Below are 15,941 nucleotides of genomic sequence, written 5' to 3'. Positions count from 1 at the left end.
TCTGTGAATTCAATATTGTTTAAGTTTATATGGAAGAATAAAACACATTATTTACGTAAATTCCATTTGGTTAAAGAATATGAACAAGGAGGTTTGAAAGCCATTGATTTTTGAATCACTTCTTGGTACATTCAGAATAAAATGGCTTAAAGAGTGCTTGGCAAAGCCTTACTCAATATGGTACCATATTCCTAATCATATTTTCAAAAATATTGGTGGCCTCGAATTTGTATTAAGATGTGATTTTGATCTTTCTAAAGTTCCTATGAAGGTTTCAAATTTTCATAAACAAGTAGGCCTACTGCTTTTTTGGAAGATGATATTTACCCATAACTTTTCCCCTCACAACTCCACTCTTTGGAATAATAGAGCTGTAGTTATAAACAGGAAGTCTTTGTTTAAAAGTGATTGGTATAGTAAAGGCATTATGGGTAAATGGGTATTTTTTATCTCATAATGATTTAAGTCACAAATACTGTATGGAGTTAGAATTACAGTAAAAGGATATGATAAAGTATGCAAGGCCATACCCACTGGTTTGTTAAGAATAATCCAAAGTAGTTTTTCTGATTGCTTATCTAGGCCTTTAGTTTCTCTTCCTTCTTAAAAAAAATATGTAAAGTAAATCTCTTTGATAATAAATGTAATAACAAGCTTGTTTATAAACAGTTTGAACGTATTATTACTGGGGATTACCATTGCTATTTTCTAGGAGATGTCGAAGCCCCAGTAAGAGATAAAGCTTTCATTTTTTACCTTACATATCCGTTTGCTCTGGAAATCCAGAGGTCTTGCGAGAGCACATTTTGAATTGTCTCTGCAAGACACTCTGGCATCGAGCAATGATGCAGGTTACTGCATTACGTAAGCAGTTGTGGGAACCAATCAAATCGGTGTATCTGATGTAGGCGGGACAGAGGCGAGCTAAACTGATGACGACAGCGCTGCGACGTCCGAATCATGTAGTAAACTTTGAAAGATCGCTGTTGCTACAACCAGTTGTTTGAACACCAGTTGTTTGAAACGGCTTTGACCGCTACAATGAACGAGTTAGACTTGGCTTTTCATATAAAAGAGGAACAGAAAACTCGAATCGTTCCTTTGCAAGAAGGACGTTTATGCTGTTTTGCCGACTGGATACGGCAAGAGTTTAATCTATCAGTTCACGAGTTCACACTTACATATAATTAGCCGGAGAATAGTAGTGCATGTTTGGCGTGCTGTCCGAGCTCGGGAGTGGCCCGAACCCAGAGTACCCCCCAATAGGAGTAGCGAGAACTCGGAGTGATGAGATGGGGTGGTGGCCCCGAACCCAGAGTACCCCCCAATAGGAGTAGTGAGAACTTGGAGTGATGAGATGGGGTGGTGGGTTACTGAAAAACCATCGAGTGAATTGAGGTGAGTCAGCTGTATTTAAACCTATGGCGCTGATTGACTTGAGTGGGCTCCTCTTGCGATGTTTATGCTAAGTATCTGATGCGCTTTTCCCGAACTTTGTTAATGAAACATCATTTAGCTCTGCTGGTAGCTAAGCGTGTATTGTTGTGATTGGTCGTGGCGTTATCCAATTGTGTGCAGTGAGAGTTTCAAATGCATGCTTGGTGTCGCCCCTCGAGTTAGGCAGTTTTCATTGCTCGATCCCAGACCCTTAAAGGGTTAGTTCGAGCATTTAAGACATTAAGTTGTATTCAATCCTTATCAGCACTATAGTGTATACACACTGACCCACACTGCGTTCACCTCCCTGGTCAGAGTTCTGGCCGCTGGAAGTTTTTCAAGAAAGTAGTCACGGTTAGTTTCCGGGGCCTCAAAACTGTGCGTTTTTACGTGAAAAAAATATATGTGTTTCAAAGCTTGATTAATTTACATCACAAAAAACACTCCTGACAAAAATCATACCTCAGTTTTAATCGGCACTATATTCTTTCCGTTTCCATCAATCCGCGCTGCTGTCAGTTCGCACGTTCCGATCAGCTGTTCCATTACACACTCGAATGACAACGACGTAAAAAGTAGAAAATTAACGATGGTGCGAACTTGTAAATTCCCAGGTTGTGACCACAAGAATGTGCAGGGATCGCCGTTCAGATTCCATCGTTTTCCTGTTTCTGATATAGTTATGAGACAGCTATGGCTGGTTGCCATCGGCTACTCTGCGGGAACTAAAATATCCAGTATCAAGGATTTTCGTGTGTGCAATGCTCACTTCAGCGAAGACGATTACATCCCCAACCAAGGAGGAAAAATCAAAAAAACGGATTTTAAAGAGTTCTGCTGTACCAGTACCACGGGTAAGCTCTATTTACTAACTTTATGTCGCATACGACAGGTTTATTTTGAAGCTAACGTCGGTTTTTAGGCTAACGTTACACTGAGAATATTCTAACCGGGGCAGTGATAGCATCGACAATAATCGACTGTCTATGTGGTGAGAAAATCGGCAAATGTCATAACTAATGAATTTAATTGAATCTATATAACACAACAAAATATCATGCTTTGCTATATTTGTTATTGTCTGTAACTATGCGGAACGTGTGTCGGTATCATCGTGTTTATAAGTGTGCTTGAAGTCACATACAGGTAGGTCTAAACCAGGTATCTCCAACTCCGGTCATCGTGAGCTACATTCCTGCAGCTCGATGTTTTCCTATGACAGGACACCTTTCTCAAATGAGACATTCTGTACAAGCCTGCTAATTACCCGTTGATTTGAGTCAGGTGTGTTGCATCAGAGAAAAACTAAAACCAGCAAGACAGTAGCTCACGAGGACTGGAGATCCCATGTCTAAACTGTACAGTAAACAATCTGATGTTTAGACTCCTGTGGAAATCACGTGAAACGAGGTCTAATATAAAAATATATATATCGTCTGTTCCGTCTGACATTGTGCTAAAATTGGTTTCATCATCAGAAGTTTCGTAGTCAGACATGTTGTCAGCGAGTCGCGCTATCAACAGCTGATCGGAACGTGCGAACTGACAGCAGCACGGATTGATGGAAACGGAAAGAATATAGTGCCGATTAAAACTGAGGTATGATTTTTGTCAGGAGTGTTTTTTGTGATGTAAATTAATCAAGCTTTGAAACGCATATATTTTTTTTACGTAAAAATGCACAGTTTTGAGGCCCCGGAAACTAACGTGACTACTTTCTTGAAAAACTTCCAGCGGCCAGAACTCTGACCAGGGAGGTGAAAGCAGTGTGGGTCAGTGTGTATACACTATAGTGCTGATAGGATTGCATACAACTTCATGTCTTAAATGCTCGAACTATCCCTTTAATCTTAATAGATTAGGGTCTGCATTTTTCCAGGCTACGTTTGCTCTGAAAGTTAAGGAGACACATTACAGGATTATGTTTAGGATTTACCCTGTTAACTATTTTTTACAGAAACGATTTAATTTTTGAGGTGGATCCATGTGGTTTTTGTCATTCTTTTCCAGAAACACTTGTTCACCTATTCTTTTATTGTGAGGTTACTTCTAAATTCTGGGTTGATATTCATAGCTGGTTATCAATAAAAATGGAAAACATTTCTTCATTTGTCATACAAGATATCTTTTTTATTAAGTGTGATCTAAATTCTATTTTTTCAGATGTTGTCAACTTTGTTTTATTGTTGGGTAAATATCATATTCATGTATGTAAATGGAAAAAATGTAAGCCCTCCTTTAATGTGTTTCTTTGTGAGTTTATAAAAATGTTTCAGAGTTTTAAGTATTTTAAAAATCTAAATCGAAAGTCTGAAACTCTTTGCCTCTCTATCTCCAAATATTTATTATTGTAACATACTTTATTTGATATTTCTCTGTTGATTCTTGCTCTTTGTGTGTGTGTGTGTGTGTGTGTGTGTGTGTGTGTGTGTGTGTGTGTGTGTGTGTGTGTGTGTTTTTAATCTTTTCCCTTATTTTTGCTATAATGTTGTAAGTATAATATTTTTGTTGATTATTTACAGTATTAATGATTCCACCAGTTTAGCATTATGAAGAACCCCAAATTGTACTCCAAGAAAGTGTGGGGCCATGATGGAATAGAGCAAGAGGACATGGTGCAAAAAGATGAGAGGAAGTGTAGATTCCGTTCCACAGGATTATGGGATAGTAATGGGACAGGGTTCCACTTCGTAAAAGTCTTCTTCTGACCATATCCTCCATTTCTGAAACCAGTTGTGAACCTGATTAACTTACCAATTTAATGAAAATCATGTGTAGTGAAATACTCAAAGGTAAAAAAAAATTCCAGCTGAGGCAAAAGTCTATGGATTTAACCTCACCAACCCCTTTTCTTTCTCCTCAGACTTGCCTTAGCACAGTTTTCCAAGTGGTTGTAATGACACTAAAAAAATAATAGTGTGTTGGCTAAATAAATAGAAGTTTGCATCAATCTTTTTGTTACGGCAACTTGAAATTATGTTCAACCAACAAAGTATATTGAGTTGAAAGACCTCAGATTTTTGTAACATAAAGGTTTTTAAGGAAATCACAAAAAAATGTAATTAACTAATTGTTGTTGCCCTTGAACTAGTAAATCTTGTCAATTTCAGTTAAACTCAACACTTGTCATTGTAAAAAGGGACTGATTGATTTTATTTGGAAATAATTTAAAATCCATTGTATAAAGACCTGTTTCTTGTCCTGTTTTATTACAACTTTCTGACAGTAATTTTCAGTATCAATGATGGAAGCGCAGAAGCTGAGCATGTCTATAATCATGAGGGCAATCACACGGATACTGCAGTGAATGCAGAATCACAGGTAAGTGCAACTTCCTGCTGTGTAACACAGTAAAAGCCTGACCTCTGCTGGGCTTTTCACAGTGTCTTTTTTACCTGTATTATTTATGCACACAAAATTAGGCTGCAAACTCAATTTTTTTTATTAAGTAGAGATGGTTAATTCCAAAAAGTAGTCTTGCTCATTTACAGAATCCAGAAGAAGCTAGAATTAAATAATATGAAAGACTGATACACTGTTCTGTGCAGTTTTACAAGCAATGTGTCTTTTAAACCTTTTCATTTTACAGTTGGAAACAGCTGGTCTACTGTTTGTGGAGTTTCCAAGCTCTTCAGCAGGTCACAGGAGAAGAAAGAGAGAGTGGGTTATTCCTCCTTATAGTATAGCCGAAAACGACAGAGGTCCTTTCCCCAAAACACTGTTCCCGGTGTGTAAAAGAAATGTTGTAAATTACATCAATATGTGAAGGTTTATATGATCAATACAGGTCTATATATTTTTTATTTCTGCATTTAGTTAAAGGCAAAAATAGATGGTGTACCTGATGATGAGATACGTTACAGTATCACAGGTGTAGGGGCAGATCAGCCACCTGTGGACCTTTTTAAAATTGACAGAAAGGCAGGGAATCTTATTGTGACTCAGCCACTGGATAGAGAAAAAAAGAAATCATATGAGGTAAGTGGATGTTTTATTATAGTGAGATTATTACAGTATGTCTGTACCATGCTTCTCTGTATATTTGTAATCTGTATGGATTGTTGTGTACTATTGAAAAATATAGTATTTTTTTTACCAAGAAAACATGGATTTATTGTACGTTTTTATTATAGTTTTGTTTAATTTATTGAAACACCACTGGATAAGGCTTTCATTTAAACAAAAATTATGTTAAATCAACAGGATTACGTGGCATAAAATGCATAAAAACAACATAAAAAATGTAACTTTTGTTAGCGTTCTAGAAGAATTAGTTGATCTTTAGACATGTATGAAGTGTTTTGGTAGTTTTAGTGTATTTTGAATGAGGACTTTACTGTTGGTAAGTGATTTACTGTTGCAGATGCACAACCAGCAACATTACACACTAAAAGATGATGCAAGTGTAAAAAACATATATAACCCCTATAAATGAATGGATGAGGTTCACACACCTTCTCCAGCAAAGATATTTAGTCCTGGATTATTTTGCTTAATAAATCAGTAAAACAATAAGAAGGACTCAATTCTAAACAATTCAGTTTATGCAGAAATACCAAAAAAAATTAAGAAACATTCTAGTGAAACTGTCTAGTTAATAACATGTTTCATTTTCCATTGAACATTTTGTATCTCAACTTTATGTATTACATGATTAATAAAGTAAAAAAGATCAAGCATTTCACTTAGGATATTACTAGAATTTTGCATCTAACATCCATGTTGCATCCCATGTCTTCAGCTCAAAGCTCATGCCTTTTCAGAAGATAGGAAAAAAATGGCATCACCCACGGACCTTACTATCATTGTACTTGACCAAAATGATAACAAGCCGGTGTTCACTGAAAATCCTTTCAATGGACAAGTTTCTGAAAGTGCTTCAAAAGGTAGGCATCTTGACCAGTCAACCTTCAGAATAAATGTCTTTTAATCATTCTTTTAACATAGATTTTAATGATTCTTTGAAACAATACATTTTGCAATCAGTGCTACCTAATCAATCATTATTCTTTCATCAAAGACTATGAGTTTATGACAGTCACAGCCTCTGATGCAGATGACCCAGATACGTACAATGGTATAGTTAGCTATAAAATTGTCAGCCAAGAGCCACAACTTCCCAAACCGAACATATTTGATATTAACATTTCAACTGGAACCATTCGCGTGCGAGAACCAGGCATGGACAGAGAGGTGAGAAGTGAGATTTGATGACTCTCGTAGTGGTGAAAAAATTAAGTCATGTAAACAAACTCATCAGTTATCTGCCTTTTCAGCAATGGCCCAGATATACTTTGTTAATTTCGGCTGCTGACTTGGAGGGAAATGGAACGTCAACTACTGGCACAGCTGTTATTACGATTACTGACAGCAATGATAACCCACCTCAGTTTGAGCAAACCTCGGTAATGCGTACAGACATCAGACTGTTTTTGTTGAGTGTTCAGTGCTATTCCACAGTATAAATGTATATGGTGTACTGTACAACCTTTCAGTACATAATAAAATCATTAATTTTATGTTTTAGCACATCGTTTCTGTCCCAGAGAATAAAGTAGGGGCTGTAGTGGCCAGATTTACAGTTACTGATGGAGATGAAGTTGGATCACCTGCCTGGTCAACCAAATATCGGATTATTAGTGGGGACAAGGGTGGGTTTTTCAATGTCAGTACTGGACCTAGCCAGCTGGAGGGCATCATCACCACTGTAAAGGTACTGTGTGTTGCTTATATGTTTGCCCAGGCAATTGGTTGTGATGAAATAAATTATTTTATTTTTTATTTTATTAAAAACACTTTCTTTTCTTTTTAGCCTTTGGACTTTGAGAAGAACAAGCAATACGTTCTATCTGTGATTGTTAAAAATGATGAACCATTTGTCGGTTCTTTGCCTACTTCCACTGCCTCAGTCACAGTGAGTGTAGAAGATGTGAATGAACCTCCTGAGTTTAATCCAAAGGTGAAGGTTATCGTAAAACCTGAAGATTTACCAGTTGATACTGAATTGGTTACTTATACAGCCACTGATCCAGACACTGGAAAATCACAGAAGATAAGGTAAGGCATTTAAAAATAAATACTGTTTCCTTTTCAGAATGATTTTTCTAGAGGTTACCAGGTCTTATAGTGAACAAAAGTCTAATAGACTTCACTAGTCTTAGTCACAAAGAAATCATTCTAATGTGCTGTCTTGATTTGGTACTCAAGAAACTTTTTTACATTATCACAGTTGAAAACATCTAGGTTACATGAAGGAGGGAACGGAGACGTTACATATGGGAACTCGCCTGAGAGACCAATCATCTCTGAGCCTTATTCAATAGGCCAATGAACATTGGCGAGTGGTATTTGCATGCCAAGCCACTCCCCCGTACATGTGGGTATATAAGATGGCGGCATGCAACCACTCATTCAGGTTTTCGCCGAGGAGCCGAGCCGCAGCCCGGCATCTGCGCGACATAAGGTCATGGCAGCGGATGTAACGTCTCCGTTCCCTCCTTCAGGGAACGAGGGTTACCTATGTAACCTAGACATTCCCCTTCAGTCGTTTCACTACAACGTTACATATGGGAACAGACCCATGGAACAGGCCACGACCCTGATGCTGCGTTACGCACAGACCCACGTGCTGACAGGCGGACGTGTCAGAAGACGGATATGAACGTAACCTTCCCAACGCCCTGAGGGCTGATAGAGGGGGCCCCACAGGGATGCCAGTTGTTACTGAAGCAGAATTGGGGGGGCGGAGCACATGAGATTTCTACACGTGGAATGAAAGTAATTCAATATATCCATAGTCTTAGGGATATATGAGGGAAACAGCGGCCTTCTGGCTGACCGTGGAAAAATACTGAGACATGTTGCACAATCTGCGGGGCGAAGGAGACCCAGCAGGAGCACAGTCAGGGCCTACTCCGCATCTAGGCTGGACTGCGGGGCATGGAGGACCCAAGGTTCACCGGAGGGAACAACTGAGGGAAATAGCTCACGGATCCCATAGGAATGGCGCAGCAAGCCGACACCAGCCGTTCTCCTACTCACCTGATGTCTATGTTAAGACACTGCCTCTACGCGAAGGTTGTAAAACCCAGTGAAGGTATTAGGTGTTGCCCAGCCCACAGCTCTGCAGATATCTGCTAGTGATGCGTCACGAGTCAACGCATAGGATGAGGCAACACTCCGTGTGGAGTGGGCACGAACACCTAAGGGGCATGGCTCTCCTTGGTTTTGGTATGACAGGGAGATGGCATCTACCACCCAGTGGGCCAACCTCTGTTTGGAGACACCATTCCCTTTCTGCTGACCTCCAAAGCAGACAAAGAGCTGCTCGGTGCGTCTGAAGTGCCGAGTGCAGTCCACATATATACGTAAGGTGCGAACTGGACACAGCAGCGCAGAGGCTGGATCTGCCTCCTCCAGGGGCAGAGCTTGCAGGTTCACCACCTGATCGCGAAAAGCCGTGTTGGGAACCTTCGGCACATACCCAGGCCGGGGTCTCAGGATGACATGAGAATCACCGGGCCCGAACTCTAGGCACATTTCTTCGACAGAGAAGGCCTGTAGATCCCCTACCTCTTGATGGAGGCCAGCGCGGTCAGGAGCGCTGTCTTAAGTGACAGATATTTGGGCTTGACTGATGCGAGTGGCTCGAATGGGGCTTCCCATAGGCCCTGGAGGACGACGGAGAGATCCCAAGAGGGTATGAGGTGCGTTCTGGGGGGATCAACCCTTCTCGCACCTCTAAGGAACCTCACGATCAGTTGGTGCTTACCAAGGGATGTTCCATCTACTGCATCGTGATATGCTGTGATGGCAGCAACGTACACTTTGAGAGTTGAAGGGGACAGCCTACGCTCCAACTTCTCTTGCAGGAAGGAAAGCACTACTGCAATCGGACATCTCTGTGGGTCCTCTCCATGAGAGGAGCACCAGTCAACGAACAGACCCCACCTCAGTGCGTAAGCCTGCCTTGTAGAGGGAGCTCTGGACTGAGTGATAGTTTCTATCACGGCCTGGGGAAGGCTGGAGAGGTCTGACGCGTCCCGTCCAGGAACCAAATGTGCAGGTTCCATAGGTCGGGGCACGGGTGCCAAATTGCACTCATCCCCTGAGAAAGAAGGTCTTTCCTCAAGGAGCTGTCGCGAGGGAAATGATATCTGGAAACCAGGTCCGGGTGGGCCAATATGGCGCAACCAGCAAAACCTGCTCCTCGTCCTCCCAGATCTTGCACAGGGTCTGTGCAAGGAGGCTCACTGGGGGAAAGGCGTACTTGGGCTCCGGAGGCCAGCTGTGTGCCAGCGCATCCCTGCCGATGGGAGCCTCGCTAAGGGAGTAAAACAGCTGGCAGTGGGAGGATTCGGGGGAGGCAAACAGATCTATCTGAGCCTTGCAGAAATGGCTCCAAATGGACTACCTGGGGGTGGAGTCGCCATTCTCCAGGATGGGTGGACTGCCGTGAGAGTTGATCGGCTGCACGGTTGAGTTCTCCTGGAATGTGAAAGGCGTGTAGCGGTTTCAGCCACGTCTGACTCCACATGAGCAGATGGCGGGCGAGTTGTGACATGCGAAGGGAGCGAAGTCCACCTTGGTGGTTGATAAAGGCTACGGTCGCATTGCTGTCGGTGCGAACAACCACGTGCTTGTGGCACAGTATCGGTCAGAAGTGACGGAGCGCAAGAAGCACAGCCAACAACTCTAGGCAATTGATATGCCACTGCAGTCGATGTCCTGTCCAGGAGCCGGAGGCTGCTTGCCCATTGCATACAGCAGCGGTGCCCTCCCCAGGAACCAGTCATCCAGCCTAGAAGGATCGGACTGGGGTACCTCCAGACCGATCACCCTGGCGGCTTGGAGGAGCATAGCCGAGAGCTCGGCATCCGCCTCAGACGGGGCAGCGACCGGGAGAGAGCACTGAGCCGCCGAAACGTAGTTCTGTAGTTCAGAATGTCCCCCCCCGTGCCTCACTGCGGTGGCTGAAAAGCATTGACAGCTCAACGACTTACCGCGGGAGGACGACGAGGGGAGCCTCCTCACGAACGAGCGGTGGGTCTTCAGCATGGTCATGGTCATGTGATCGTAATGAACGTATGAACGATCCATGAATGCTGCCTCAGCATGCTCTCGGCCCAGGCATGTGAGGCAGTGTTCATGTCCGCAAAAGGAGGTGAGGAAACTACCACACCCGGAAGCACACGGCCGGAAAGACATACCGGGAAAATGTCTTCCACAGCCGTGAGAAAATGTACTCTTTTAGATCCCGGTTTGCCCAGGGAGGAACCGCGGCACAACTGTGCACTCAAATGGGCTTGCTCGCTGGAATGCAAAGAGGCAGGCTTTGTAAACAGCGGCCCGCAGGATCTCATTGGCGGCTGCCAAACGCTCTTTTAGAATTACTCTTTCAGTTGGCAGCACGCCAGTGGAGACAGTGTAACTCGAGCAGGAACTTTTTTTTTTTTTTGCTGTCGGAAAATCTGAGTGGTTGCGTGCTGCCATCTTATATACCCATATGTACGGGGGAGTGGCTTGGCATGCAAACACTCGCCAATGTTCATTGGCCTTTTGAATAAGGCTCAGAGATGATTGGTCTCTCAGGCGAATTCCCATATGTAACGTCATAGTGAAATGACTGAAGGGGAACTATTGTGTTGCTTAATGCTAAAGTGTATGGTAAATCTATATATCTATCTATCATCTATCTATCTATCTATCTGTCTATCTATGTACATAAACATTTACTATTTTATGAATATTCTGGTATTGTACATTTTGGCTCCTCCTATAGGTATAAAATTGGCAATGATCCTGCTGGCTGGCTAAGTGTAAATCAAGACACTGGAATGATTAAAGTCAAGAGTATTATGGATAGAGAATCTGACAGAGTCAAAAATGGCACATACAGAGCTATCCTTTTGGCCCTGGATGACGATGGTAATTTGTGTTTCTTTTTTACAAGGAGAATTCTTGATAACATAGCTTTTTTTTTAAATATGTTTATGCTTATATGCAGGTGAAACAGGTACAGGAACCTTGGAAATTAAATTGGAGGATGTAAATGACAATGCTCCAGTTATTAATGAAAGAAGTATCGAGATTTGCAATCGTGACGCCACAGTGCTTCTCTCTATAACTGACAAAGATGGACCTCCTTATGGTGCTCCATTCAGTGTTGAGCCCCAAGGAGACACAAAGAAAAACTGGACTGCCAGAATGAATGAAACAAGTAAGGATAGTGTTTATTGGGAAAATATGAACTACATATGATCTAATTCTAGTCTCTTTGTTTATACTAACCTATTTATTTGCCTTTTATAGAAACTGGAATTCTGTTGACGCTTAATTCTGTGTTGGCGCAGGGTAAATACAATGTTGTCCTAAAGGTTTATGATAACAGTGACATGTCTTGGGACAACTCCATTCAAGCAACTGTGTGTGACTGCAAAGGAGATGAATTTGAATGCAAAGAATTAATTGCGGGGATCCCACTATCGCTATCACTAGCAATCCTGGCAGCCATCTTGGCTCTGCTGTGTATGTAATTTCATTCATACTTTTGTCTTACACATTTGTACCATCAAAACTATTCAAGATTTCTTCAAACACAGGTGTGACCTCTGACCTTTAGTATTAAACAAGGGGTTTTGATGTATTTAAAAATTACTTACAGTGCTTAGTTAAAGGTATCTGCCATGTACAATGTAGTTTACAGCGTCTCATGACTTTTGTTATCAAAGTGAAGACACTTCTACAGCTTAGTTTGATACTACATATGCTATGTACAGGGAATGTTATGTGACTTGGATACTTTTTAACGGTTAGTTCATCCAAAAATGAAAATGATCCCAAAATGTACTCAACCTCCAAGCATCCTAGGTGTATGTGACTTCCTTCTTTCAGACGAATCCAATCAGAGTTATATAAAAATTATCTTGGCAGTTTCAAGCTTTAGAATTGCATGAGCAGGTCCAAAACAAATCCAGTAAAGTGCATCCATCCATAAAAAAGTGCTTCACACGGCTCAATGCATTTTTAAAAGAAAATACATATGTTTAAAATGTAATTTAATCCAGCCACTTAGAAGTTACAAAGGCAAATGTGCCATGGAGAGATCAAAACAAGGTATATTTGTCTTTGATATGACCCCTTTAAACACTTCCACTGTATTCATTAACTACGATTACTTTTGCAGAATTTCTTTAAACCTATAATTTTGTGTCATTTTTGTTATTGAGTAAGTTTATGTTTATTTTTACCACAGTACTACTACTTCTACTTCTGCTGTTCATGAGGAGGAAACGCAGTAGTATAAAAATGCCACTCCTCTCTGAAGAAGATGACGTAAGAGACAATGTCTGCTGTTATGATGAGGAAGGCGGTGGAGAAGATGATCAGGTTAGGCTTAATATTTCAATAAAAAAAAATTGAAATGACTTTAAGATGTTATTCCGTATTCTAGGGTCTGGATTCATTAGTATTCGTGTTATGGCAAATACTGGCATCTTTCTGTAATTTGGCACTCTGTATTAGAAAGCGTTAGATTCCTTAAGTATATATAAACAACAGTTACTAAAGTGTAGTGTGTACTTTTTGTGGTTGCTGCTTTTTCATATCATATTCACTTTCTATACAGGACTATGATTTGAGTGTCTTGCATCGAGGCCTGGACAACAGACCTGAAGTGTTCAGAAACGACGTGGCTCCTATTTTCTTGCCTGCACCTCAGTATAGACCACGACCAACCAACCCTATGGAGATCGCCACATTTATTGGTTCCGTAAGTTACATATAAGTTTTACAATGCAATCAGTTCCTTCTAATGAGGCAAGGTGCTTAGAGCAAAACAAAACTTTTTGTAGACAAAGAAAGGCAGACTAGGCCAACACTGGAATTTTACCCAGGGGTATATTTAAAGGTTGTATCAGCGATTTCTAGCCTAAAACATAAAGTGTCAAATTCAGCTGACCTTTCATCACAATCCGCTCGCTGCCTGCCCCATAAATTGTCTGTGAAAAAAACGCGTCTCTCTGGTCAGCCTAGGGTCCGAGATATGCCAAAAAAACAATCGGCGCTATCAACTATTCCACAGATGAACAAACAGTGTTCCAACCAATCAGCGTCAGGGGTTTGGTGTTGTGGACTTTCCTACTGGTGCAGGGATGTGAGGGAGGCGGAGCGAAAGTCCACAACACCAAACCCCTGACGCTGATTGGTTGGAACACTGTTTGTTTATCTGTGGAAAGGTTGGTAGTGCCGATTGTTTTTTTGGCATATCTCGGACCCTAGGCTGACCAGAGAGATGCGGTTTTTTCACAGACAATTTATGGGACAGGCAGCGAGCGGATTGTGATGAAAGGTCAGCGGAATTTGACACTTTATGTTTCAGGCTAGAAATCGCTGATACAACCTTTAACACTAAAAACCAAAAATGTCCAGGTCACACAAGATGATCTAAAAAATCAGTAGAATGAGAGATGGAGATCCATTAAAAAAGAAAGTAAATGCATTTTATTTACATTTAATGCAGACAAGTAAATTTCAAAACCAACCAACCACCTGGCCACAATGCAGTAAAATTTCTACACATTATAGTAACACAATTCTTTGTACCAGAATATGAAGACTGCGGATAATGACCCCACAGCACCCCCCTATGACACCCTCCTAGTGTTTGACTATGAAGGAAGAGGCTCCGATGCAGGTTCCCTCAGCTCCCTCGACTCTTCCAGCTCAGGACCTGACCAAGACTACAACTTTCTCAATGAGTGGGGCCCACGCTTCAAGAAGCTGGCAGACATGTATGGAGGAGGAGAGGATTAAAGGTTATTCTGGGTTAAATACTTATACTAATTATCGTATACTAATACTTAATGCACTGAAAACGTCTCAGGTTACGTATGTAACCCTAGTTCCCTGAGAATAGGGAACGAGACACTGCGTCCTCTAGAGGGCGCTTTTGGGGAACGCTGCAGCGTGCCTCGAGTCTGAAGAATGCATAGAAAAACTACATGAAATGGCCGGCGCCAGCGTATGACGTCACCGCGGCGCGTCAGTCGCTGCCGTTGCGTCACTACCGGGCGACCATAACATAAAGAGGCGCCCGTGCAACACAATACATCTTCAAAGTCTGAAGCTTTATCGTCCGAAGCATGGCGAAGAAGCCTAGAGGACGCAGTGTCTCGTTCCCTATTCTCAGGGAACTAGGGTTACATACGTAACCTGAGACGTTCCCTTCCGAAGGGAACTCTCACTGCGTCCTCTAGAGGGCGCTTTTGGGGAACGGTATACCAACACTGCCATGCTGAGGGGAGTGCATGCTAAGCCAGCGAGCACTAAGCAACAATTCTGAGAGGAATTGCCCCTACTAGGACGTGGTGACGGCTGTCAAAACGTTACCCCTCCCGGCCAGAGGCCTGACCTGTTACCCACTTACCAGACTGGGTAGAACCCAGGGCACAGCTCAGGCTTGGAATTATAGTAATTCCTTCTGAGGGAAACGGCTAAGCTTCGATGGAAACTTAGACTTGTCAGAACCAGAAACTACCGCAACATAGGGCCTAGTTCCCTCAGGAACTGGCTCCCATATGAGGGCAGAAACCTGTCCTGGGTCCGTTCAAAGGGCCACTAGTAGTGGCGCGCCCTAATAGTGGATGGTCAGCAGACATCAGCTAAGATATCAAAGGAGTCGAACCCAGGGAACCGGGGTTGTGAGCCGACTCCAATAGATGGGAACAAGGCAAAACGTGTGACCCATACCAAAAAGGGATTTAAAAGAGGAACCCAAACTTGGTGGGAACCTACCAACACGTGGATTTTATAGAAGTGCCCCAGGTGTGTGTGCACTTACCACACTTGTGGTTTTAACTGGAAGACGCCCAGGCATAGCGTGGGACGCTTACCGACATGATCGGATTTAAGGAGAGTGTTTTCCCAGAGGGTTTCACTATCAGCTCCATGCCGTCTGAAGAGACGGAAAGGGGATAACCCTGAAGGTGAGGGGATTGCCACACTAACCCTCCCCTGGACAGAAGCTCGCAAGCTATCTGTCAACAGAGAAGAACATGGAGCTGAGACCATCCTGCAATAGTGGACGACAGTGGAGGACAAAAATCCTGACCCTGATCCACAGGGAGAATCGCTTCTCCAGAAGGGGGCACTGCTGTCTTTTTAGGGAACCCTTAATGAAAAGGGGAAGCGTGCACAGCCCGGTCCACGCGACCTGTATGAAGGTCTGGCAATCTCACGAAGGTGGGTTGGCGCTCATAGAAGACCCTTCCCAGAAGGGGAGCTGCACAACCGAACAGGAGCGAATGCTCTCACTGTTACCCTTCATAGAGGGGAGCATACATCCAGAATAAAGGCTGGAGAGTAGAAACCTGAAGCATGAAGGTCAAGCTCCTACCCTGGGAAACAGGGAGGAGAACTTGGCCACCAAGGAGTGGTGCTCTTATAAGTGAACCCTGGAAAGGGGGCACGCCAACATCCTTGTAGCAGGTCCATAACTCTCAAAG

General features: G+C 42.5%; 1 protein-coding gene across 1 annotated transcript; it reads left to right on the top strand.

Annotated features, from left to right (window-relative positions):
- Positions 1-3,986: 3,986 nt before the first annotated feature.
- cdh31 (cadherin 31) lies at positions 3,987-14,250 on the top strand. The gene is made up of 15 exons (XM_073836556.1): positions 3,987-4,104; positions 4,664-4,762; positions 5,037-5,164; positions 5,254-5,415; positions 6,179-6,323; positions 6,458-6,630; positions 6,714-6,842; positions 6,965-7,150; positions 7,250-7,494; positions 11,219-11,373; positions 11,444-11,656; positions 11,749-11,964; positions 12,692-12,825; positions 13,064-13,207; positions 14,044-14,250. Exons 1-15 carry the CDS (start codon positions 3,987-3,989, stop codon positions 14,248-14,250), a joined length of 2,454 nt encoding a protein of 817 aa, XP_073692657.1.
- Positions 14,251-15,941: the final 1,691 nt, after the last annotated feature.

This window comes from Garra rufa, chromosome 3, assembly GCF_049309525.1.
Source record: "Garra rufa chromosome 3, GarRuf1.0, whole genome shotgun sequence".
Taxonomy (NCBI): Eukaryota; Metazoa; Chordata; class Actinopteri; order Cypriniformes; family Cyprinidae; genus Garra; species Garra rufa.
This window is presented reverse-complemented; position numbering and strand designations above follow the sequence as displayed.